The sequence below is a fragment of the Polyodon spathula genome, chromosome 26 (assembly GCF_017654505.1).
Source record: "Polyodon spathula isolate WHYD16114869_AA chromosome 26, ASM1765450v1, whole genome shotgun sequence".
NCBI lineage: Eukaryota > Metazoa > Chordata > Actinopteri > Acipenseriformes > Polyodontidae > Polyodon > Polyodon spathula.
In genome coordinates, this window is record NC_054559.1 from 16,435,664 (window position 1) to 16,460,195 (window position 24,532).

At 39.7% G+C, this 24,532-nt stretch overlaps 2 protein-coding genes across 3 annotated transcripts; both read left to right on the forward strand.

Moving 5' to 3' along the window:
• The first annotated feature begins 91 nt into the window (after positions 1-91).
• sgta (small glutamine rich tetratricopeptide repeat co-chaperone alpha) lies at positions 92-10,679 on the forward strand. Of its 2 annotated transcripts, none has more exons than XM_041229545.1 (12): positions 92-185; positions 3,961-4,097; positions 4,427-4,530; positions 4,778-4,862; positions 5,319-5,418; positions 6,077-6,181; positions 7,066-7,204; positions 7,989-8,051; positions 8,555-8,592; positions 9,498-9,647; positions 10,006-10,128; positions 10,619-10,679. In XM_041229545.1, exons 2-11 carry the CDS (start codon positions 3,998-4,000, stop codon positions 10,115-10,117), a joined length of 996 nt encoding a protein of 331 aa, XP_041085479.1. In that variant the 5' UTR covers positions 92-185; positions 3,961-3,997; the 3' UTR covers positions 10,118-10,128; positions 10,619-10,679. The 2 variants fall into 2 exon arrangements, with proteins under 2 accessions (XP_041085479.1, XP_041085480.1); XM_041229546.1 differs by having other exon boundaries at positions 4,781-4,862.
• Positions 10,680-17,268: 6,589 nt separating this feature from the next.
• Positions 17,269-20,664, forward strand: LOC121300436 (zinc transporter ZIP3-like). The gene is made up of 3 exons (XM_041229000.1): positions 17,269-17,331; positions 17,967-18,341; positions 19,068-20,664. Exons 2-3 carry the CDS (start codon positions 18,135-18,137, stop codon positions 19,785-19,787), a joined length of 927 nt encoding a protein of 308 aa, XP_041084934.1. The 5' UTR covers positions 17,269-17,331; positions 17,967-18,134; the 3' UTR covers positions 19,788-20,664.
• Positions 20,665-24,532: the final 3,868 nt, after the last annotated feature.

Genomic DNA, 24,532 nt, shown 5'->3' on the forward strand with positions numbered 1-24,532 from the left:
AAATATATATAATATGAATACATTGGTTAAAAAAAAAAAAAAAAAAATCATATTGAAGTTAAAGTAAAAAAAAAAAATGCGTTAATAAGAGTCTCGACGTCGCTCGCCTGCGTGGTGACGTGTGGCCACGCAAGCGCAGTCACTGGACAGAGCGAGAAAGCTGCATTGAGATCTGGAGACCAGAGGTAAGAATGAAGTTTCTGTAATACGAAAAAAAAAACATTGTTCTAGTAGCGGGCTTTCATAATGCGTGGGGATGCGTGGGGATTCGGGTGGGGGCGAGTAAGCCTGGTTTGCGTTTCTTTCTCAATATGCGCTGCAAGGTGCCAGCGAGCCTTTGTTTTTTGGCTCGTTGTTTTCCTGGATATCCGGTAAGGCCTTGCTACAGCATGGGAGCTGGAATATTCTACCGTTCTGTTTCAAACCTGGCAAGCGAAAACTCAACCGGCGACAGCCTGTCACACCACTGTGTGGTACCAGAGACCACTACCAGTTACTAATATATAAATAAGAGAGTCCACACTTCACCCAGGCCACACAACTGGCATTTCATTTTATATTAATTGCGTTTTAAATTTTGTAGAATTGCAGTTTGGAACGAACGGACACAGGGATACTTCTGTGAACTAATTCCTAATGTCTTGACAGTTCATTCCCGGTGTTAGTGACTAATCAAGCTGGTAGCAAAACCTGGAATGGGAGAAACTGCTATGTAATACGAGTCGTAGTTTCATCCCAGGTGGTGGGATGTAACCCAAGGTGACGCACAAGGTGGGGTTTCTGAAGCTCCCCCTGTAATCTAGCGGTAGACTTCATGCCAAAGTGACTAAAAACACAGCAAACCTTACTTCACCAGTACAGCCCCAGTAATCATTCAATAATATCGATTATAGTTTTATTTTAGACGATTAGGAATATTCGTTCGTCTTTTTTTAGTTTTGGCATTCTATGAAGCCAAGATGGAAATAAGACTGCCCTTGCATTGTTGTTTTACCATGAGCCCTATGTTTTATGCAAAAGGCGTCTTATTTTGCTTCTGTCCTTTAAGTATGTAATTTATAACCTATTGCTGCAAGTTGAATCAACAGCATTCCTAGTTTATAGAATAATATAGTGAACACTCCTTTCCTTCAGTTTTAGTGTAAAGGGGCCCGGCAGCTTTATATTCTACCTGGAGCTAATTATTGAGTAAATCTACAAACACCTGATAAATACATCACGTTGAGGAAAGAAAAGAATGTCACCGATGGTAGGCTATGTGTATTTCAATTAAGAACACATGGAAAGGATAAACTGCTGTGTTAAGATGGAAAGACTTTAGCCTGTGCAGTCTCTTGTCTCCTGTCCTCATTTTGGTTTCATCCTCTTAATTTGGATTTGCTTGGATGCAGCCTGGTGTGCTTATAAGGTCCTAAAGGCCATCCTGTTTAACAAAACACTTAAATTGTGATTTATGGAGCCAGCGTCTGCAAGGGAAAGCAAGGCTTTTCTCTGCTCTGACAGGCTGCAGAAAAGATAAAAATAGTTGGAAGTAAAGTACTGAGTCGTGATCAAATTACTGCCATTGGGCTAACATTAAGAGAAGATGATTGTCACTGGAGAAGCGTAGCTGATTACTATACACAACTCAGCTATCATTGTAATTGAAGTCAGTTTCTGCAGTGGACTTGCTGCTTGGAGCGCATGTGTAGGAATACTTCTACTAAATTTTGGCACAGGTGATTGTACCGCAGGGCTGTTGACTGTCTCCATACAGAAGAGATTTTGCAAAGTGTTACTATTAAGGCTGTGTTTTTCACGGGTAGCACAGATTTCTCAATTTCCGTGAAATGTACCCATTGACGTGTGATATCCCTGCGAAAATTCCCATTTCGGGAAGAAAATAAATACATTTTAAATACACACACACACTTTAAAAATAAATACAGCAAGTGTTTGCCTTATTGATGCACTACATTTAGGAACCTGGCAGTCGGTTTAGTTTGCTTCCAATAAATGATTGAACACAGCATAGAGCTGCACGATTTTTTTTTTTAATGTCTTCGGCGAAAGACACCAGCTGCATTTTAAGTAGCATTTAAATATTAAGGAACATTTTGTTGTATAATAACTCAAAAGAAAATAATCAATTTTTAATGACCACATTTTTTTTTTTGCTTTTGTGAATATCATGATTAATCACGAAATATCTTGCATTTCTGTTTAAACTGAGCAATAAGCAGTTTCTTTACCAGAGGAAAAATACAGCCCTAATTATGAATTCACTGGCTTCACTGGAGTTCAGGTTGTAAGCCCAGTTTCACTGTTAATCAGCAGGGTCCCCTTTGTCACTGACGGATAACGTGTATCCACGTCACCCTCAAATTGTTAATTCCTCAGCACAGCTTCTGAAAGTTTAGTATCACAGGGCTACTCATTTTCCATTCTAGGGAATAGCAAAGTCCATTTTTCAAAAATGACCAATTCTGTTTTTTCCCCACTTTTTAGCAGTATTGTATTGATAGTTAAACATTAATATAATGGATAGTTAAAATAAGTAAATTAATAAACATTACTACACATTTTTCTTTTTATTATTAAAGCCAAGATTTTCAATCAGACTCATGTTGCTGTAATAGTAAGTAAAGCATCTGAAAACATTTTCAAACCTGTCATAATGTTTATAAACATCACTTGACTCATTGCTGTCATTAAAATAAGCAGGAAAACTTAATTATATTACAACAGTTCAGAAAACAAATGTTCCCCACCGTTGTGAGAGACTCATTTACACGACACTGTAGTTCAGTCTAAAAGACCTGTTTCGCTTATTGCTGGCATTGCAATAATAATATTACAGTTTAGTAACAGTCCAGCAATGTTGTGTCAGAGTAATCCTATTCACAGTACTCCACAAATGAAGTTTAGTGTTTTGCTGACATTACAATAACCAGGATAAAATATGAAACACTTTGATAAAGTGTATATGTGCTGTGTATCAGCTGATTGTAGTTTAAATAGTGCATCTTTTCATATAAACACATTAATAATCTTCCCAGTTGTTTCTTTGATAATTCTGTCTTATTTGCTAAATTTAACATGAGGTATGTCTCTGGACAGAATGTCTTCATGAATCGAATGGTGTGTCAGTGGCATAACTTTGGTTTCAAATGTGGAGTGGGGGGCAGTTTCTGTAGCTGATGCATACATTAAGATTATTCAATCTGAAATACTGAAAAAGTGAGAGGGACATGTCCCCTGTGTAAATTACACCTATACGTTGTGTGTAGCGTAGTAACTACATCTACAGTAAAGCAATCAATTTCCTTTCAGGAATGCATAGCTAAAAAAATAGCTTTGAGCTTGTTTCTTCATCATCGGGTAATATAATTTATTTAATTATAGATTTATTACATGCAGGTAGAGTGGAAAGAAATAAACAAAACAATAATGAAATGCAATTTGTCTTGCTTTCTTTGGGAAAGGCCCACCTTGAGTGTAGTACCTTGCTCGTATAGATTATCAGAAAATGTTTTAGCTCTGTCTTTTTTGCTGAAACATTGCATTTTCTTTTCTTCGTTGGTGCAGGCACCATGTTGAGTTTCAGCAGTGTCACATTCGTAAAATCACATGATAAATTCACTCAACTTGGCTGGGGTGTAGTGCAAAGAAAAAAAAAAAAACGCAGAAAACTGGAGTTTACAAAGACAGCACTGCAAAATTCCATTACCAAAATGTTGAATCAATTTCCCAGTGCTTATTTCCGCAATCGTGGAAAATCAGTAGCCCTACATATGTTGCTGACTTTTACATGCTTTTTGGTCTCTGACTAGGTTAATGACTGAAAGCTGTCTCCAGAACAGCTTGCACGTTAAAGTTGTTCCACATGCTGTAAATGATACTGATGCTGTATAGTGGTGTTTTTGCCCATGATCGAGGATATACATGTTCCAGACATACCATGCTTTGTTTTCATTATAGGCCAACCACAATCCCAAGCTGAGCCCCACACTTAGAGATGGCGGACACACAGCGCCTGGCGTACTCCATCATCCAGTTCCTACACGACCAGTTGAACTCTGGGGGGCTGTCCTCGGACGCACAGGAGAGCTTAGAAGGTAAGATCGCTTCCTCAAAGCGTGTCGCTGTTCAACTGCAAACCATGTACCAACTCTGCTGGTAACGGAAGGTCTGTATCAGACTACTCCTTGAGTTACTTTGAGTACCTACCTACCAACAAAAGGGTGGAAAAAATAAAAATGCCGACATTCAAGGCACAATCATTTCCATGTTTTTTTTCAGTACAGAGCATCTGTATTCACATGCTGTTAAACCAGATCTAAAATAACTAATAATATATGTAGTTTACCAGCATAGGAATGTTTCAGCAATTAGTCTAATAGCACTATACAGTATATTTTTTTTTTCACACTATCGTGTTTCCCAGTTGCAGTCCAGTGCCTAGAAACAGCTTTCGGGGTTTCTATTGACGACTCGAATCTCGCGGTCTCGGAGACACTCCCAGAGCTCTTTGCAGCAGCCACACTCAAGGTAAAGAGGTTCGCTCAATTCTTTTCTTTCTCTTGCACGGCATTTGATAGTTTTAACTACATGAAGGCCGTATTGGACCAAAAGTGAGCCGTTTCACCTGTGGAATACTCTAAGAAAATATTGAAACATTATGCTGGAAATCTTATGAAACTGCATTAAAATAAACGTATTGTTGGTTTATTGAAGAAATACAGGAACAGGTGCCTTATTGGTATGTCTCAATGTATTTGTTTTAATGCTTGGGCAGCAGGCTCCTCGGGTAACAATTAATGCCATGCCAGACTCCCCGACGGAGGAAGAGGCAGCTGAAGCAGAGAGACTCAAAACGGAAGGTGGGTCTGCGCCTGTGTTTGTGAATTTACATTTTGTTCATTTTATTATTTTTTGTAATGCATAAAAACATGCAGATGTTCTGTATATATGCAGTAAAACACTGGTATAAAACAGTTGGTATTTACTGGGATTTAGGGTAATTCATAAGTTACTGTACACTGAAAATGTCACCTGCAGTGGTAGTGTATATATAGTAGCTCTACCAGTACAGTAGCTATTTTTTTTGCCTTTCAACCTTTATTCAAATGTATACGTGAGCTGTGATTGTTGAAACTGTTGGAGAAACACTTCTCCAGTTTGTATGAAGAGTTCTGCTGTAACTTTCTAAGTAGGGGTAGAAAGCTGGAAACTACAGTGATCCATTTATTTTGGGCTCCAGGAGGAGGGTAGTACTAATCCATGTGTCTTGTTTAACTTGGCTTTATTGTCTTGTGAATTTTTTTTTTTCCCTGTAGGCAATGAACAGATGAAGGTAGAGAATTTCGGACAAGCGGTCGATTTCTATTCAAAAGCTATTGAGTTAAACCCACGCAATGCAGTATATTTCTGCAACAGGTATGATATGAAACCTTGAAAGGTCAGTATTTTTTGTTCTGTACAAATGTGATTGTCGCCAATAATTGCTAAGCTATTCATTTCATTTTTTTTTTTTTATTCCCTTCCCCTATAAGAACCAATTTCATGTTGCAATATAATACTGCTAAACCGTTCCAACTAAAAATTCTAAATGTCCTTCTTAGCAGATGCATCAGCAAGGTGTTGAAATGGTTCTGGAGGATTGTGTAACCTTTTTGTTAATTATATCTGCTTCTGAATTCATTGTTGGGAATTGGGAGTTGAAATATAAGGCAAAGTTAGTTCTCCAGAAGTTATCTAGTCTAGTTTTGTTCTTGGTGAAATCTCAGTAATTTGGTGCAGTCTGGATCTGAATTCACCTGCTAGTTTACTGTCTGCTATCCACAGTATATTTGTACTCTGGATCATGGTCATTGTGAAAATAACTTGCATCACATATTGTCAGGGATGTTCAATTCTGTTTTTAAATGTAAATTTGGTTACAGATTGGGCTTGATATAAAAAACAGCATTGATGTTTGTCCTAAAATTGCCATATTTCACTATTTTGAAGTCATTGAAAATTCTCAGAATTGGTGGGGAAAATCCAACATGTTTTGGAGTATGTTGTATTTATTTTTTTATTATTTTGCAAACAGGGCTGCCGCATACAGTAAGCTGGGGAACTATGCTGGAGCAGTGCAGGACTGCGAGCGAGCCATCAGCATCGACCCGAACTACAGTAAAGCATTCGGCAGAATGGGGTGCGTACTGACTGGGGTTCTGCCCTGTCATGGGCCAGTACTTAAACCTGCAAAACGGCCATCTCAAAATGTACAGATTTTCTTAGTTGCCTGAACAGTGGGTCCTCTCAAGCGGTGTTTGATAGTTTATACAGAGAAGCGCTTTCTGGCCGGGTTTTGACATTTTTATGTAACAATACAGCTATACTGTAGTTCATTAATGCTGTTTAGGCAACACTATGGGGTCAATCTAAACTGGATAAGCCAGGGCTGTGGGGTTTTTTTTTTTTTAGTAGTCACCAATTTTTTTATTTTTTTATTATTTTCTCCCCAATTTAGTCGTTCCAATTATTTTTAGACTTAGCTCACCGTTGAATTGGGAGGGGTGAAGACGAACACACGCTGTCCTCCAAAGCGTGTGTCGTTAGTTGTACGCATCTTTACACGCTGCAGACTCCCCATGCAGCCACCCAGAACTACAGCGTCAGAGGACAACGTAGCTCTGGGCAGCTTACAGGCAAGCCCGCGAGTGCCCAGCCAGACCACAGGGGTCGATGGTGAGCCAAGGACACCCTGGCCGACCTAGTCCCCCCCCCCCGGGCAGCACTTGGTAAAATGTGCGCCACTCCTGGTCACGGTCGCCAGTGACTAGGGTTTTAATAGAGAATGAACCACTTTTTGTTATCCTGGGATTGCCTGTAAAAACAGGTGGGTGTGTAACCCATAAGGACTCACCAGTACTGTAAAGTGCACTAGTAATATCCAGCTGTACAGTAGCTTATCCAAATAAGATGCAGGTTGTTCAGATTTACTCCTACGTGTATGAAGTCTGTTTTTGTCGTCCTTGTTTTACTAAGTACTCTGTAATCTCGTTGTAAACGTTGTTTTGTAATTGTTCGGTGCAGGTTGGCCCTGGCTAGTTTAAATAAGCACACAGAAGCAGTGAATTACTACAAGAAAGCCTTGGAGCTTGACCCCGATAACGACACGTACAAATCCAACCTGAAAATAGCAGAGCAGAAAATGAAGGAGCTTCCCAGTCCAGTAAGTACTGAAATCACATACTCTGTGAACAAGGATCACAGCTGCAAAACAATAGTTGTATTGCATAGTAGACACATTATATTAAATGGCCATGATAAAATGAGCTCAAAACAGTGGCAAGCTAATAAGAGGTGTTGCAGAGATGGAAATAAAGCATGTTAGTTTGAACCAATAGATTTTTTTGTGAGCTCAATTAGGCTCTTTTTTTATTATTTTTTTCTCTCTGGTTCAGGGGGGCGGTTCAGTTTAGCTTGTAGTTTAATGTGGAATGGACCAAATTCATCTCTATGCATTGGGAGTCCTACTCCTGCCTCTGTTTTATATTGGTGTGTGTAACTCACTGCAGATTTGAAAATATTGATCAGTGTGTTTGACTGCTCAGTTCATGACAACAATTATAACAATGAAACAAACCATTATGATAACTGTAATACAGAATCAGAACTTGGACAAGTGATTGATTGAAATAGTATTTTGTTGCTTGGTCCTGGAGGACAAACTGGTATGTCACAAGTGGCTAGAGGTAAAGCTGCCAAATGAAAGTATATGCTTTTATATGTATAATCTAAGTGACAGCTTCTGCCTTGTCAATGCTACAGGAGAGTAATAGATCTCTGGGGTTTTCTGGTAACTTAAATCACTGTTCAATGCTTTACTTTTGCATCAGATAAAATGTTCCAAAGTCTGCAGTTGTTTTACAGCCTGATTTAAGTACAGTTAAAGTTAAATTCAAGGCCAACCCGTTTATGACTTCATTCTAAATATATTTTTCCTCTTCAACTAGACAGGCGGTATGGGTGGAGTTGACCTGGCTGGATTGCTTAGCAACCCTGGCTTCATGAACATGGTAAGGTTACTGGCCTCATTTGTACAGTGATCAGGCATTGGGGAGCTGCGTTGACTATACCTTTTAAAAGAAATAAAATAACCTTGTGCAGTGTATTGACTGTCAAGGATTTGATAAAGTTGATTCTGCATAATTTGTGATCCCACAGCTGTTGCTGATTTTTAGGCAATTGGTATGTGTGCTGTACTTGTATCTAGGTGTAATGAAGTAACATTTAAATTTATCCTGCTTTGTGATTGACAACAATCACAGCTCAGATTAGAGTTCATCCAGTACTTGAAACCCTCAATAATAATAATAATAATAATAATAATATAATAATAATAATAATAATAATAATAATAATAATAATAATATATAATGTATTTAGTTGCACTGAAAAGAAACTATTCAGATAAATGCTTATGCTGTATAAGCATGTATGTTTAGGAGGGAGTTGGTTGGTGTGTGTGAGGTGGATTATAAACTTTGAATATGGTTTTGAATATTCTTTTTGTTTTCAGGCATCATCTCTGATGACCAACCCACAAGTACAACAACTGTAAGTGTCTTACTACAGAGGCCCATGCGTATAAATGTCTTGCACTTTCTTATGCATGACCATTTATATTAAATGGAGCTCTGACTATTGCATTTATCAACACTGGTGTTTCTGCCAAACATTGCGATGCCCAGTAAGAAAATAAATCGTGTGACACCATGAGCTGGGCATGGAGAATGTGCAAGGCCACATTGGCATTTTACTGTTATATCCTAGATACTATACAATTTTTGATTCATGAAAAAAATAAGTGCAGAGTTGTTCAGTCCTCAGTCTTCACTGTAAAGAACCGCTAGCTCTCTCCTGGAGTATGTAATGTTCTATGATAGAATAATTAGCTTCAAATAGCATTTTGGAATGTGATGTTATTGGCTCTACTTTCTGTACGGCATGCAGTTGGAAGGGGACAGCGTCACATAACCTGAAATGAGGAAATCATAGACAATGATTATTGTGTTTACTGATGAAGCTTGTGCTGATACTTTTGTGTAAATTACCTAAAAATGGGTCTTGCAAGGTTTTGGTCTAAACTCTTTTCTAAATGGCTAGTCAGAATGACTGCGTCATGTCTGTGTGCCTGTTTGCCTGTGTGTGTGTCTGCATCACTTATATCTTGGCATAGTCTATTCTCTGTACTGAGGCAGGTAAAGGACCAGGCTTAAAAAAAAAAAAAAATTTGAGAAAGCTGATTTTAATTTTATCTTCCATTTTAATAACAATGTTATCTGTTGTCCCCTTATTGTTCTGTTGAAGATTGAATCTGCACTGTGGTTTGTCACTGAATGACACTTTCCCCTTACAGTTTCAGTTTACCTCTATTGGTCACCTTAGGATATGGGTGCAGTGTGTGGCGAGTGAGCCCTGCCTTGCTGAGAAGTTAAATTTTCTTGCTGTGTGTCCTCCAGAATGTCTGGGATGATGTCAGGATCATACGGGCCAATGGGAGCAACTGGTGCAGGAGCCGGGGCAGGACCAGGACCAGGAGTCGGAGTTGGAAGAGGAGGAGCAGGTCCAGGAGGTGCAGGGCCGAACGACCTATCTGGCCTCATCCAAGCGTGAGTATTTATCTCCGAACGGGGTTAGCAAATCCTGATATTAAACTAAGAGTTGGTGTTTCCACTGCTGGTCTTTGTTCCAGCCCTGTTCTAAATTGTTTAGTTGAACCAATTAAACATCCATCGAGACTCTGAAGTAGGTAATTATATCATTTTTCCCTGTTTAAACCTGGAGTAGAATGGACACCCTTCTATTAAACGCTGCTTGACCTAGAGGCATATAATGTTTCAGGCAATGAAGACATTTTACTTCAAACAAAATAAACCAATGTTTAATACATCTACTGTAATATTTCTCTCTAGTGTAGTTTGGAGAGGACCTGTGCTGATGCCTGTCTGCTCTTGTTAATTCCTCCAGGGGGCAGCAGTTTGCTCAGCAGATGCAGCAGGAGAACCCTGAGCTGATTGAACAGCTGAGAAGTCAGATTCGGAGTCGGCCGCCTAGTGCCAGCAACGAGGAGCAGCCCTGACAGGCAGCCGAGTCAGTGCTCACTTTAACCCTAACTGGAGTAAATGCTTAGTCTGGTCCAACATTAAAGGCAGAACTTACTCTCAATTATTGGTGCTGGCCTAAATTACAATAGTAATGGATACCCAGATATCCCATAAAATAAAAATTACATTTTTTTAGAATTATGATGCGGGGGGGGGGGGGGGGGTCACAAATAAGGAATATCATAAACCTTCCCAACATGCATTGGATTCAAGTAGTCAAGTCACCTCAGCAAGGTCTTTCGGGGTCAAAGTAAGTCAGACACTATGGGAGGCAGCTGGCTGGTTGATTACTGGAAGAGAGGCAATGAAGGGGTCAAATGACATGCACTGAAAGCTTTCTTTTAATACCTTTTGTATGGTAGCAGACATCCTTTTTTTTTTTTAAATGAAAATGCTTGGAATTATTCAGTTAGATCTGTGTGACTGGGGAATTCTGAATCTACCTGACTGTTTGCTTGTCTTTTTTTTCTCTCTAGGTGGGAGTTTTGTTCAATGTGACCGGAAGGCCAACTGTTTTTTGTTTGAAACTCCAGGCTTTAAAAAAAAAAAAAAAAAAAAAAAAAAAAAAAAAGCAGCGCCCCCCCCACAAAAAGGACATGCATGTTGGGCCCCAATTATTATTTTTTTAAACCCCTGCTAATCAAGCTACCGAGCCACTGGAATGTAAATAAAGGCGAGCCTATTTGTTGAGTTTTTAACAAGATTAGCTCGGAACCCTCTTGGATTCACCTTTGGGTTAATATTTTTATTACGGAAATGCATCAAGTCAATGTACTTTCTAACAATTGTTGTATGTTATTATAACCAACAAATGCGTTTTCTGTTGTAATTCATGATTCCCCCCCCCCCCTTTTTAAAAAGGGTCATTCTGTAAACTGCCACAGACCATTGAACACAGTGGAGAAGTCTCAGGCTGTTTGTCTTTTTGCCATGGGGTAGATTGTTTAACTGTGATAAAAAATCAACTTTAAAGAACTTGTATTTATACTTTAAATAAACAAATAGATATGTGCGTATCTTCTATACTCTTGAAGTGAACCGGAGGACCTCGTGTTGTAATTGTAGCCATCCTTTTTCAAGATATTTGGTCATTGTTCTGGTTTAGCTGTAAGGAAGAGACTATATAGTGATCTGCAGTGTATTTTATCACCAGCACCCTGCGGCTATTGAGGTTATAAAATCATACCCTGTGCGCAATGAGATCTTGGGGTAAAGACTAAGGCTGCCTTTCTGCTTCCCAAACCATGTGGTGGAGAGTGAACATTTTTGCAGTTCCAGTGATTGTCCTGTCCTCCCACTCAGGCATGTACATGATTACAAGCCGGGGGTTCCAAAAGATGTCCTGGCTCCACAGAATGGGTGGAGTGATGCACTTCACCCGCCCATTTCCTGTTGTGCGGGTGAAGTGCAGCTTTGGAATCCTAGTGTGGGGAAGGGTTCTCTTACACTGTCGCCTCACTCCAGTGGTGCACATTCCATGCAGGTTTTTGTTCCAATCAGCTCCTAAACCCTCAGCAGGTTAACAATTAACTACTTTGGGACGTGCTTGGAGTAAAGACCTGGACTGGATCTCGAGGACCAGATTGTGCATCACTGCCACACTCGGACAGACCATCTAGATTTCGTGCAGTGTAAAGTCATTTTAATAGAGTTGCCATACGATGGGCACCACATTTTCACAGCTTCTAGTGTGGTTTCCATTGTTCATTGTAAATTAGGAATGTGTGGTTCCCTCTATGGCAGGGGTTTCCAACCCTGGTCCTGGAGAGCTACTGGGGCTTCTGGTTTTTGTTTCAACCAAGTTTTGATCATGTGGAGCACCTCCTGTGGCAACCAAATCAGTGCTCTTTGATTTAAGACCTTCAGTCCACCATTGCTGTGTACTTCCCAAGTGATTTTGGAGCCACACTATAGACATCCACACCTGATTTCCTGCTTCATTTTTTTTTTTTGCATTTCTGGGACAACCCTCTGAATGTTTTATCTCAAGGGGCCACTGAAAAACTGCCTTTAGTAGGCCTGAACTGTTACTTTTTTTCAATAAATAAAAACCCATACCTCAAATGGTGCTCACCAATACAGTTTAAAATCTTGGGAGTCTCTTGTGTTCATGTGGCTTCACAGAATTGGCTTTTAAAGTCAAGTTGTGTTGTTTTTTTCTGTTCTTTGTTTTAATTCCTGAAGTAAAAATGTTCCTTGTAACGTTTTGTCCGTCCGCAACTCGCAGTAAAAGTTGTTTTTAAGTTACAGCAAGTAATTTCAGTGGCCTAAAGTAGAAGTTTCCTATGTCAGGTTTTGGTAGACATGAGATAGCTAGTAAGTTGCAACAATTTGCAGTATTGTATATCAAATATTCAGTTTTTTTTTTTTTTTTAGTGACTTGATTCATGATTCTAATGTGGCCATGTGCCTCAGAGGACGTAGTATGTACTGACACATTAACTCTAAAAAGAAATTCAGTATTTAGCCAAAGCAGTTTGCAATGTTTGATATAACTTTAATTTAAAAAAAAATCTGACTAGATTTAAGATGTCGATATGTAGCCTGCATACCAGTGATTTGTGCTGGTTTTTAAACAGCTTTTACCAGGACTTTAAAGACCAAACACCTCAGCCACGCCATCTGAATGGGGAATTCTGTGTTGTAACAAGTTGTAACTTCTGATGATGTTAATTGTGAGTATACATGTAGTAATTGTGTCTAACTTTAATAAACAACCATTTACACAAAAGGTTTAAACATTTAGCCTTTATCATACATGTTCAATAAATAAAGTGCACTGCTCACTTGTATTTATATTGCAGTTTTGTATTTAAAACTTTACGTACAGTATATTATCAAAGTACTGTACCATGGGTTATATGTTTAAACCTGCAAGTACATTTGCAGCATGACTGCACCGTGCAAGAGGCTTGCAGTACATATTATGGGTACAAGCTTTTGTTACTGAAGTGTAAGATTCTGTTAGTGGTCAATGGCTCGGATTTAAAGCTATGCAGGGTGTAATTTTTGTTTAATGCAACCCTTAGAAAATCTGAAGGATCTCAAACATCCCTATAATTGAGAGCATTACTTTAGATTGTGAAGTGAAATACTTTTTGCCTGTACTTATACTAGAAGGATTTTGCTATGGATGCTACCTGAAAAAGCAATGTATGTGTGTAACAGCTATTTCTGAAATATTCTTGAGAAAGGCTCCCAGATCATTTGGGAATTTTTTTCCTGTAATTTCAATAGGGTATATTCCTGTAGAAACCATGGTTTGGTTCTAATGCACATCTATACAACGCACTGAGATGCCAACAGGTAATATTTAATTGTATTGCAGTTTGTTTTATATGTAATTGGGATTCATAATCAGGTCAGATTGCTATGCAGTCTGGATTTGGGAGAGAGATCTGTAATCTGTGCGGCAGGAAAACTTGTATAGAACAAACTTTGCAAATTTACAGCAGATTGTTGGTTACTGTATATCTATTTAGGTGCCACACCGACTGTCATAAAACAAACCAGAAGGGAAACGATGCACTACTGGTTCAAAACCCATACTGATTATTTCAATGAAAGGTTTTATGGAGTTAACAGTGAAAATCTAGTTTCTGTTGTATAAGTTGGGGGCAGTGTATTCCAGTTAGCATGAGCCGGTCATCCCGGCACTGTTCTTTTGCTGGTATGTTAATGAGTGGATGAGCCAACTTTTCAAATCCTGTTTTCTTGCAGTATGCATTTCTGAAACTGACTTTAACAAATTAAACCCATGGCAATTAAAAAAGTAACACTGTCTTTATTGCCTGTCTTGTGGTTTTGTTTATGTAACTACAGTGCTGAGAAAAGGTTTGTGAACCCCAGTGATAATTATGGCAGTTCCATAGTTTTCCCATGATAGCCGCCTTGAATCAATTCTTATATATCCAATAGGGTTTAAATTAACCAATTCCATGTCTTTTGAAACAAAATGATGTATGAATTAGACAAACAATGAGTAATTAAGATTCAGGGTATGTGAAAGTAAGTGAACCCCTGGTTTTATCAGCTCAATTAAGGGGATACTTTGAATCAGGTGTTTAAATAATTAGGTAGATCTTCAGGGGTGAGTTTGGGAAGCCCCACCCTATATAAAGATCAGAAACTTTTAGTTTGGAAACACGTTGTGCCAAAAAAAATCTCGGAGGACCTCAGAAAAGCAGTTATTGATGCTCATCGGTCTAGAATGGGTTAGAAAAACGATTTCTAAGGATATGGGGCTCCACCAATCCACTGTCAAATGGAGAAAGTTCAAGACCACAGTCACTCTACCCAGGAGCGGTCATCCTACCAAAATCTCCAAGAGCAAATCTGAAGATCATCAAGGAAGTCACAAAAAACCCCAGAGTAACATCCAAGGATCAGCAGGCCACTCTCGACTTGGCTAGTGAGTGAAGAAGAATGGTGTTCATGGAAGGATAGCCAGGAGGAAACCACTGCTCCAAAAAAAAAAAAAAACATTGCTGCCTGTCCTGAGGTTTGCCAGAGAGCACATAGATGATCCACAAGACTTCTGGAAAAATGTTCTCTGGACAGACGGGTCAAAGGTAGAATTTTTTGGCCTCAATGAGAAATGTTGTTTTACGAAAACCAAACACTGTTCAAACAGAAGAACCTCATCCCAACTGTCAAGCATTGGGGTGGGAGTGTGATGGTTTGGGGCTGCTTTGCTGCCTCAGGACCTGGATGGCTTGCCATCATTGACACAACCATTTAATTCTGCATTGTATCAGAAGATTCTACAGGAGAATGTCAGGCCATCTGTCCATGAGCTAAAGCTGAACTGAAACTGGGTGATGCAGCAAGACAATGATCCTAAACATACAAGCAGATCTACAAAAGAATGGCTGCAGAAGAAGAAATTCTGCGTTTTAGAATGGCCTAGTCAAAGTCCGGACCTAAACCCCATCGAAATGTTGTGGCAGGACCTGAAGTGAGCTGCAAGGAAGCCCTCAAAAGTCACAGTGTTGAAGCAGTTCTGTAAGGAGGAATGGGCCAAAATTCCTCAAAACCAATGTGAGAGACTGAGTTGAAGTCATTGCTGCTCAAGGGGGTGCCACCAGTTGCTGAATGTAAAGGTTCACATACAGTACTTTTTCACACAGAGATATTGAATGTTGAATCATTTTTGGATAAATGTTGAAAAAGTATCATGTTTTTGTGTCATTTGTTTAATCAGGTTATCTTTATTATTAAGACTTGGATTAAGATCTAATAACATTTTAGGTTTGAAATATGTGAAAATCCTAAGGGGTTTACAAACTTTTTCTCAGCACTGTATATGTATGTTCACTTGCAGTATTTAATATATGTATAAATGTGAATTTTCACCAGCATAAAACAGCATGGTTCCCATTCTGACATTTTTTTTTTTACACTTTATAATATATATCACAGATCTAATGTATGTAATAATCCTTTTTCTCATAATGTGTAAAAGTAGCTCAGAATGCTATTGAAAAACACAGTAGACATAAAAACACACAAGATTGTACACATTTTTGACTGACAGTGTGTGCAATCTGCAATGAAGATGTTTGTGTGCAACTTTATTTGTGCAAATCAAACTATTTTGTGTTGTCACTTTCTATTTAGAATAATGACTTCATTGTATCCAATGCAAACCTACTAAGATACAGTGACCAGATTTCCAAAGCTTAGAACTGGGACACAGATTTAACATAGTTTTAAAACTATACAATTGTTTTTATTTATTTACTTATTTAAAGAATGCTTCTTATTTGAACACAGAGCTCATATCACTTGCTGTTTTCTCATTAAACTAATAAAAATTTCTGACTGATTTCTAAATTCTGACTGCTGCACACCCACTGCACCTCCCCTTTCCAATGTGTGGCCACATTATTAAATTACAGGTTATACCTGTACTCATTGCTATTTTAAACATTCATTTCTGACATTTTGCAGACTTTTAATACAGCACGGTAATGTGTATGAACAATATTCTGGAACCATTAATATAATTGCTGATTGTTTACGTCCTTAACGGCTGGTTTCACATGCCTTGATTAGCACTAGTTTTGAAATACTGTACCTGAATTTAACATGAGGTAGTCCAAGATTAGCACTAATCTGGGTCTGTGAAACCAGCCATAAATAAGTGTGCAATCTGGCTCTGTAGTAAACCAAGATTTTTCTTTTTAGGGTTTGGAGAAAAATGTCTGGACACCGGTCTGGTGTTATTTTCAGGTAGGAGTTAAAAAGTGGTATGAAGTGCATTGTGCTTGTTTGCACATGCCTACATCTTTTGCTAAAAAAAAAAAAAAACAGGTAAATGGCCATTCAAATCCGGTACTGTATGTTTTTGGTCTTTGCACCTTTTTTTTATTACATTTATCATATTTTCCTATCATTAAGAAATAGTAAGCAAGTAGTTATCCTACGCAATACATTGGGTCTTGTAAATGTGTTTAATGTGTGAAACTTTGCTGTGACTTCTTATTTTGTCTTGTATCTTTTAAATTGGTTGTCTGTATCCAGTTTAAGTTTTTAAAACAAAAATGTAGTATCATTAACCTTAGCATTTCGTTTAAAATGTCCTACAAAACTTACGACTGTATCAATTGATTGCAGCTGTACCAAAATCTGACAGCGTGGCACTTTCTGGCCCTACCCCAAGTTAACCTAAATGGCGATGCATGTTTACCAATAATGCATGTTTGGCTAAATGCCCCAAACACTTCCTACAGCAGCCTCTGAAAACTAGCAACAAAATAATCGATTTTTCTAACGATAACGTACATTTTATTTTAATGATTGATGGTGTTGCTATAATAATCTGACGCCAAAATACTACCGAGATACACTTTACATGATCAGTTAGGAACATGGTTTATTTTAAATATCTGTATCGTCTTAGTTAAGAGCGCTTGTGAGTACTGTTTGCATTTGTATTCGCTGTACACAGTGCGGAACTGTACAAAGTACAACACATCAACACAGCCTGCTCGTTGGGGAATTTAATTCACAGGGCACAGGAGTTGACGGCCGTTTGTTTTGACAGACAGGCTTCTCTACGAATCACGTCGCAGAGATATTCTCCTCGAGCAATCACGGTTCGGCAAGGGGCGGAGATTAGATTAGCAAAACAACAGATCTGGAGGCGGAAGTTTCAGCGAAGGAAGGAAGGAAGGAAGGAAGGAAGGTGAGTTTTTTGTGTTTTGTAAAAAATAAATAAATAAATAAATAAATAAATTCACAAGCAATAAAGAATAATTTCAAACACATAATAGCTTTAAATCATGTTATTGTACCAAATTATTACAAATTCTAAGAGAAATGACTGAATTGTTACGACACAACTGCGTCGCTGATCATTATTACTGAAAAGTCCCAAACAAGAAATGAGTATAATTTGAAAGATCGTGATATTTCGGAATTCTGATTTACTTTGTAAATAATTTTATTGTTGTTCTACTATTTGCCAGTAGAACATGTTATTTTCGTAACAGGCATCTCGCTACCTTTTTGTGTGGGCGGGGGTTTCTCGTATCGATTCGGCTGCGATCGAACCAGAGTGCTGAGAGTTTGGTTTCCCCTCTCTTCTAAAACTGCTGTAATATTCTACCTTACAGAAAACGCAGGGACTCGCTTAAATGCTAGGCTTTTCCCCTTAAAAGTAGGACCGGAACGGGCAGTACAGCAGATACGTGTTTGGGAGGAAGGTTTCTATAGTGAACGAATACAATATTACATTGGTCACATGCCTCATACACCCCTCTGGAAAACTTATCTAATAAACGCCGTGTAACAGCAGCTCAATGTGTGTGTGTTTTTCAGTTTCAGCTGAAGGGCAATGCTTTATGATGTGCTGAAAACAGTCAAGCCTTCATCCCCTCGTCTCTCATCTCCATGCCTGGGGAGCTGCAGAGCCTGAAGCTGCGGAGCACCTGCTGTATAATCTTGCCTCCTTGTTTATAGCGCCCCCTCCCTCTCACACCCCTCAGAATGGAGGTTGTGGTGGCCAAGCTGCTGTGCCTTATTGGCGTGTTTGTGCTCATGATTCTGGGCTCGCTGGTGCCGGTACGGATGATCCCAGTGGACTGTGAGAAACCCCAGCGCTCCCGGAAGATCCTGGCTCTATGCAACTCCTTCGGAGGGGGTGTCTTCCTGGCCACCTGCTTCAACGCACTGCTTCCAGCCGTGCGAGAAAGGGTACCTGTAACTCTTATTATTATCCACAGAAAAGATCAGGGCAAGCTTCACAGTGCATGCTGTGGAAGGACTGGAGATGGATTAATGAAGGCCATATCTTATGACATTATTTTTGCATTCATTTATTGAATTGTCTAGCCATGTGGATCACACCAGTGGATAAAACGGATTCAGGAGGGGAAATGGAATCACTTACAGGGTGATATTTTGAGACTGTTGTTGCTGTTGTGGTTTTTTTTAAATTCTAAATGTATTTTTGATAAAGACATTTAGTCAAAACATTTGTCAAAATAATTTTACATAATTCTACCACTGAGCGTTTTTATATTTACTTTAGGAAAAAGGCAATCCAGCTATAACTCATAGTTACAAAGGGGCATTCAGAACAGAAAATAGGAGGCACTTTTTTACACAGAGAATTGTGAGGGTCTGGAACCAACTCCCCAGTAATGTTGTTGAAGCTGACACCCTGGGATCCTTCAGATTCTGGGATCAATAAGCTACTAACAACCAAACGAGCAAGGTGGGCGGAATGGCCTCCTCCTGTTTGTAAGCTTTCTTATGTTCTTATTGTGCCTTATGCAGAAATACTGTAGGTCATTCCAAATTATATAGGGGTATGCCCTCAGCCAGCATTCTTTTAGTACTTTGTGTTGAATAGCTCCTGAGTTACAGTTGTATGAATAGAGCCCTTTGTTTAACCCGCTGCTCTTTTTCCTTTCCGAGGTGGCGGAGGTGCTGAAGCTCTTGAGCGTGCAGACGGACTACCCACTGGCAGAGACCATGATGATGCTGGGCTTCTTCCTGACGGTGTTTGTAGAGCAGGCTGTGCTGACCTTCCGCAAAGAAAAGCCGTCTTTCATAGACCTGGAGACCTTCAACGCCGGCGGCTCGGAGGCAGGCAGTGACTCGGAGTACGATAGCCCCTTCATCGCCAACTCCCGTGGAGACCACCGCGGCCACGGCCACCTGCTCCCCTCTGAGCTGACCCGCGCTGGACCACTTCGCCTGGCCAGCCTGGTCTTTGCCCTGTCCGCCCACTCCGTCTTCGAGGGGCTGGCCCTGGGGCTGCAGGAGGAAGGGCCCAAGCTGTTCAGCCTCTTCCTGGGCGTGGCCATCCATGAGACCCTGGCGGCCGTGGCCCTAGGCGTCAGCATTGCCAAGGCTGTTCTGCCCATGAGGGACGCAGCCAAACTGGCCACTGTAGTCAGCCTGATGATCCCCCTTGGCGCCGCAGTGGGCATGGGCATTGAGAGCGCCCAGAACCTGGCGGGCAGCATCGTATCGGTGGTACTGCAGGGCGTGGCGGCCGGCACTTTCGTCTTCGTGACGTTCCTTGAGATCTTAGCCCGCGAGCTGGAGGACAATCAAGACCGGCTCCTCAAGGTGCTGTTTCTCATCCTGGGCTACGCAGTGCTGGCTGGCCTGGTCTTTGTCCAGTGGTAAGGCGAAGGACCAGTATGTTTATTTGTGGAACATGAGACACCAGTACTGGCAAGGTGTTCCTTGAGACCCGGTGTCAGCTCAGAACAGTGATCTCAGTGCTGTTTGCAAACCATCCTGTACCAGGTGTGGCTGATGGCAGTAATCTATCCCTTGCAGAGGATGCATATCTCCCCTGATAGTTGAGGTGTCATAAATGCACATTGCACTTAAATTTCTGTATTGCAACCCCAGGGGCTGATTAAATGCATTCCATAGTGTACAGTGTACCGAAATTTTAAGAACAACATCCAGGCAGTTGAAACTTGTTACGGACATTCATTAGTGCAAAATAAATCTTGAAAGTATTATAGTCTAAGACTTTCATACTTGAGTTACATTTTGTTGTGGGCCACCTTTAGGAACTGCATGACAAGTCTGCAGACTGTGTGTATTATCATACCATAGTTATTGTCTTAAACCATTTTTAATATAAACTTGCATGAACAATAGGGTCAACAATCCACTAACACCTACAACAAAGCAACACAGTCAACTGACTGTTAAATCATTTCAAAAAACGGTACGCTTGCATGGAAACCCAAGCCATTTTCAACCCATTTTAAATATAATATATTTTAATTCATGCTGTGAGTGTTGGGATTAGGACAGTAGCCCCGTGGTGTTCCAGTACTCACTAACTGTTTTTTTGTCTTGTGATTAGTTACGCAAGTGAAGGTGATGGTAAGTCACCTGGTAAGTGGAGCACTGCACTCCTTCCCTGACACAAATAGCAGAATTTCAGAAGGCAGGGTGTGTTCATCTTTCGCCGCTCCCGAGTCAGCGCAGGGGTGGTAGCAGTGAGCTGAGCCTAAAAATAATTGGATATGCCAAATTGGGAGAAAGTAATAATAAAATAATTGGCGATTTACTAAATTAAAAAATAAATAAATAAACGTCAGGATGTTAACAATCAAAAGAAAAATGACAGTTATGTTATTTAAAGAGGTGTAGCAACATGTGGGGAACGTGGCACACTCGATTTTTCGCTAGTAACACTTTAAGACCCCAATTAAATATATTGGGGGTCAGTTTTTCCCTTAAGACTTACAATTCCAAATGAAACGGTGCCCTCTTCACAACCGATGTGCACCGTTTAGGCCTGTCCTGTATAGCAAGGGAAGTTGGAACTGTGTAATATAGGAGGGTAGTATAAGCCAGGATTGTAGAAAAAAAAAAAAAAGAAAACACCAGACAATGTGAAATCTCTCAAAGAATAAGGGTTTTTTTGTGTGTTATTTGGGTTGTGTGTAGATGGGGATTAATCAGAATAGTCATTCAGACAGGTTTGTATGTATTAATAGCACTATGTAACACAATTTTTGTTCCTGGGTAGTAAGTGTTATTTCCTAATTGCTTATGCCTCAAAAGTATAGAAAATGGCTATTATTCCCCACAAACTTTGCTTTTGTGACCAGGACAGTGATGTTTTGAAATGTACCTATTTCCAATGAGAAAACGAATGCGAATTTGTGTCTTTTCGTTCACATAAAGTCAGAAAAAAACAACATATGAATCCAAATTAACATGTATTTATACTAAAGTAATACAAAAATGACTACAAAAGATTTAGAAGTGAGTAGTTTTTCGAGATTTACGATTATACTGTAAATCACTTTCACGAATCAGCCCCCGAATGTAGTCTCCCATCATGTTCTCGTTATACTGTCCTTGGTAGCGGCATTCAAAGTCCAGTATATCCTGGTGGAAGCGCTCGCCTTGCTCCTCCAAGTACGCTTCCATGTTCTCCTTGAATTTATCAAGATGAGCATCAAGGATATGGACTTTGAGGGACAGCCTACAGCCCATTGTGCCGTAGTTCTTCACCAGAGTCTCAACCAGCTCCACATAGTTTTCGGCCTTGTGATTGCCCAGGAAGCCCCGAACCACTGCGACGAAGCTGTTCCAAGCCGCTTTCTCCTTACTAGTGAGCTTCTTGGGGAATTCATTGCACTCCAGGATCTTCTTTATCTGTGGTCCGACAAAGACACCGGCTTTGACCTTTGCCTCAGACAGCTTAGGGAAGAAGTCTTGAAGGTACTTGAAGGCTGCCGACTCCTTATCTAGAGCTCTGACAAATTATTTCATAAGGCCCAATTTGATGTGCAGTGGTGGCATCAGCACCTTCCGGGGGTCCACCAGTGGCTCCCACTTGACGTTGTTCCTCCCCACAGAGAACTCGGTCCGCTGTGGCCAGTCCTGCCTGTGGTAGTGCGCCTTGGTGTCCCTACTGTCCCAAAGGCAAAGATAGCAGGGAAACTTGGTAAAACCGCCTTGGAGACCCATCAGGAATGCCACCATTGCAGCCTCTTGATGCCATCTCAGAAAAATGCAGATATGTATCCACTTAGGCAGCTGGAACCAAACTGAACTGGTGGGCTTAAGGCCCCTGTATTTATACTACTATTTATATTACTGGAAAGCTCTAGAAGTTACTCCAAGTTTACTCAGCACTGAATCTATCTGGAATGTTCTGGAAAATAGGTAAATTTCAAAATATCACTGTCCTGGTCACAAAAGCAAAGTTTGTGGGGAATAATAGCCATTTGCTATACTTTTGAGGCATAAGCAATTAGGAAATAACACTTACTACCCAGGAACAAAAAAAAAAATAAATTGTTACACATCTGTTTTAATGCATCATCTGTATTTAATACATGCATGTTCTGTATTTATCTATTTGAAGACATTGCCACATGGCTGCCTCCATCAAGCAATTAACTCAAGGCTTACTAAACAATATACAGCACACACATAAAACTGAAAATACTAGCTGATGGCTGTCAAATGGTTTGCATTCAAAGTTGCAAGTAACAGTTTCTTGTGTGTAAAGGGACAGTAAGTGAGTCTGAAATGTTTATGGCCAATGTGCAAAGATTTTATATGCAGAACTATGTCTGATTATTTTGTTACAATAATAAAAATTGTCAGTCAACTTGCTTACTTTTGAAAGTGACAAACGCTGGAGAAATGAAACGTTGGGTTCAAGAATGCCAGATGTTAGTTTCATATCTGCTGTATTCAAGGTATTTCTCCACTGGATTTGGTTCTTGAGCCTGTTTATATAGTTCTGTGCAGGGTTGGGGGTCAGTTCCTTTTTATCAATTCCAATTGAATTGATTAAAAGGGGATGGAATTGGAATGGACTCCAGCCCTGTTTCTGTGTGTGCTGTGCATTGTCCAGTTGTAATTATGGTGAAGGTTTTCATACAGCAGCTGCTGTTTTGTTTCTTTTGTGATAAAGAAAATAATGTGACATTGTGGAATCCTGCATCACTGGTAGTGTATAGGGATTCTTCCAGTAATGTGGTGTTCAGTTCCATAATTTAAACCAGCAAACGACAGGCAGCTTTCTACTAGACTCCCTGCACTAGACTGACAGTTATGGTTTATGCTTCGCTAAGTTGTTGATAGTATAAGAATCTATTAAATAACTACACACCATTGCCAGTTTATTTTTTTTATAAGAGCTTGTTATTCTGCACTGTTCCCACAGTTCAGCATGTCGTGTGTGTCTGTGAGTGAAAGGGCAGTGTTTAGTGGCGTCTCAGCCTGACTGCAGTCCAGACAGATTCACTACAAATGCTTTCCTGGATCCACCCCATTTATATTATTGTGACTATAGTCTACCTGTAAATTATTTATTTTTTTATTGTCCTGATATTTATTTGCCAGTGTGGTGCCAGTTACTGTTTCATAGTATTTTTTGTTATTTTTTAATGTTGTGTTAAGTGATACTTTGTTCATAACGTGTTTTGTTTTAAATTGATTTGTTTTCATTCATATTCGTAACTAACAGCAGCTACAGTTGCAATTCTTACTGCTGTCGGAGATCACGGGAGCATTTAACACAGTGAGACACTGGTGTGCACCCTGAGCAATAACTGCTGGACACCAAGAAAAACAGTGGACTGTTGTTTTAAACCAGTCCAGCCTATACAAGGGTTGTTTGTGAAATGTTTCTGTTTGTCTTTGGGCAACATTTGCCACATTTTGGATAACCACACCCTCCCAGACCCATGGATGTGAAAGCTGGCTTCTTACTGAAAACATCTCGCTGCATCTGGTCTTTTTAAATCCATGGTAACTAATGCATATTGTCATTAATCTGAGCAACGCCTGATGCAGGGCAAGGTGCTTTGATTGATGACTGAATTAGAAATGATGAGACCTGGGCTCTGTACAAAGGGGAAGAAAAAAAAAGCAATAGCCAAATACTTTGCTGTTATGTTACAATATTTTTGAAAATGTCGGAAATAACTAATAAAAAAAAAAAACTGTTAAGTTGGTCTTTTCACTTGTTTTGTTTCATGTAGTTAATTTGTGTGTGTTGATCCAGTACTATAGAGGCTACCCACTGAGGACAGTACATGAAGTCTTCAGCCAGTGATCCTGTATGTCACCCAGTTACTGACGGCTGGAATCTACAGTAGCACTGCTTTCTATTGAATTCCCTTTTGTTACATACAGTGGATAGACAACCCAGCGCAAAAAAAAAAAAAAAAGACACATCTGCCATATGTAGCACACATTATTATGGTCTAACATGACTGGTAACATGCTATGCAAATTGCATCCAATTGCCTTAAAAAGTACGATTTTTAAGTGATGGTCATGCACTAAAAAAAAAATAAAAATCTACACCCTCAGTCTGAGTTGCTTATCTCAGCGTGAACCTGAAGTTCCCTTTCAATTGAATGACAACCATT

Excerpts from the sequence above, each read along its gene's own strand:
- sgta (XM_041229545.1), top strand. The coding sequence starts at position 3,998 with ATGGCGGACACACAGCGCCTGGCGTACTCCATCATCCAGTTCCTACAC. Across the intron at positions 4,098-4,426 it reads CGCACAGGAGAGCTTAGAAG|TTGCAGTCCAGTGCCTAGAA; the intron begins GTAAGATCGCTT and ends CGTGTTTCCCAG. Across the intron at positions 4,531-4,777 it reads TTGCAGCAGCCACACTCAAG|CAGGCTCCTCGGGTAACAAT; the intron begins GTAAAGAGGTTC and ends ATGCTTGGGCAG.
- LOC121300436 (XM_041229000.1), top strand. The coding sequence starts at position 18,135 with ATGGAGGTTGTGGTGGCCAAGCTGCTGTGCCTTATTGGCGTGTTTGTG. Across the intron at positions 18,342-19,067 it reads TTCCAGCCGTGCGAGAAAGG|GTGGCGGAGGTGCTGAAGCT; the intron begins GTACCTGTAACT and ends TTCCTTTCCGAG.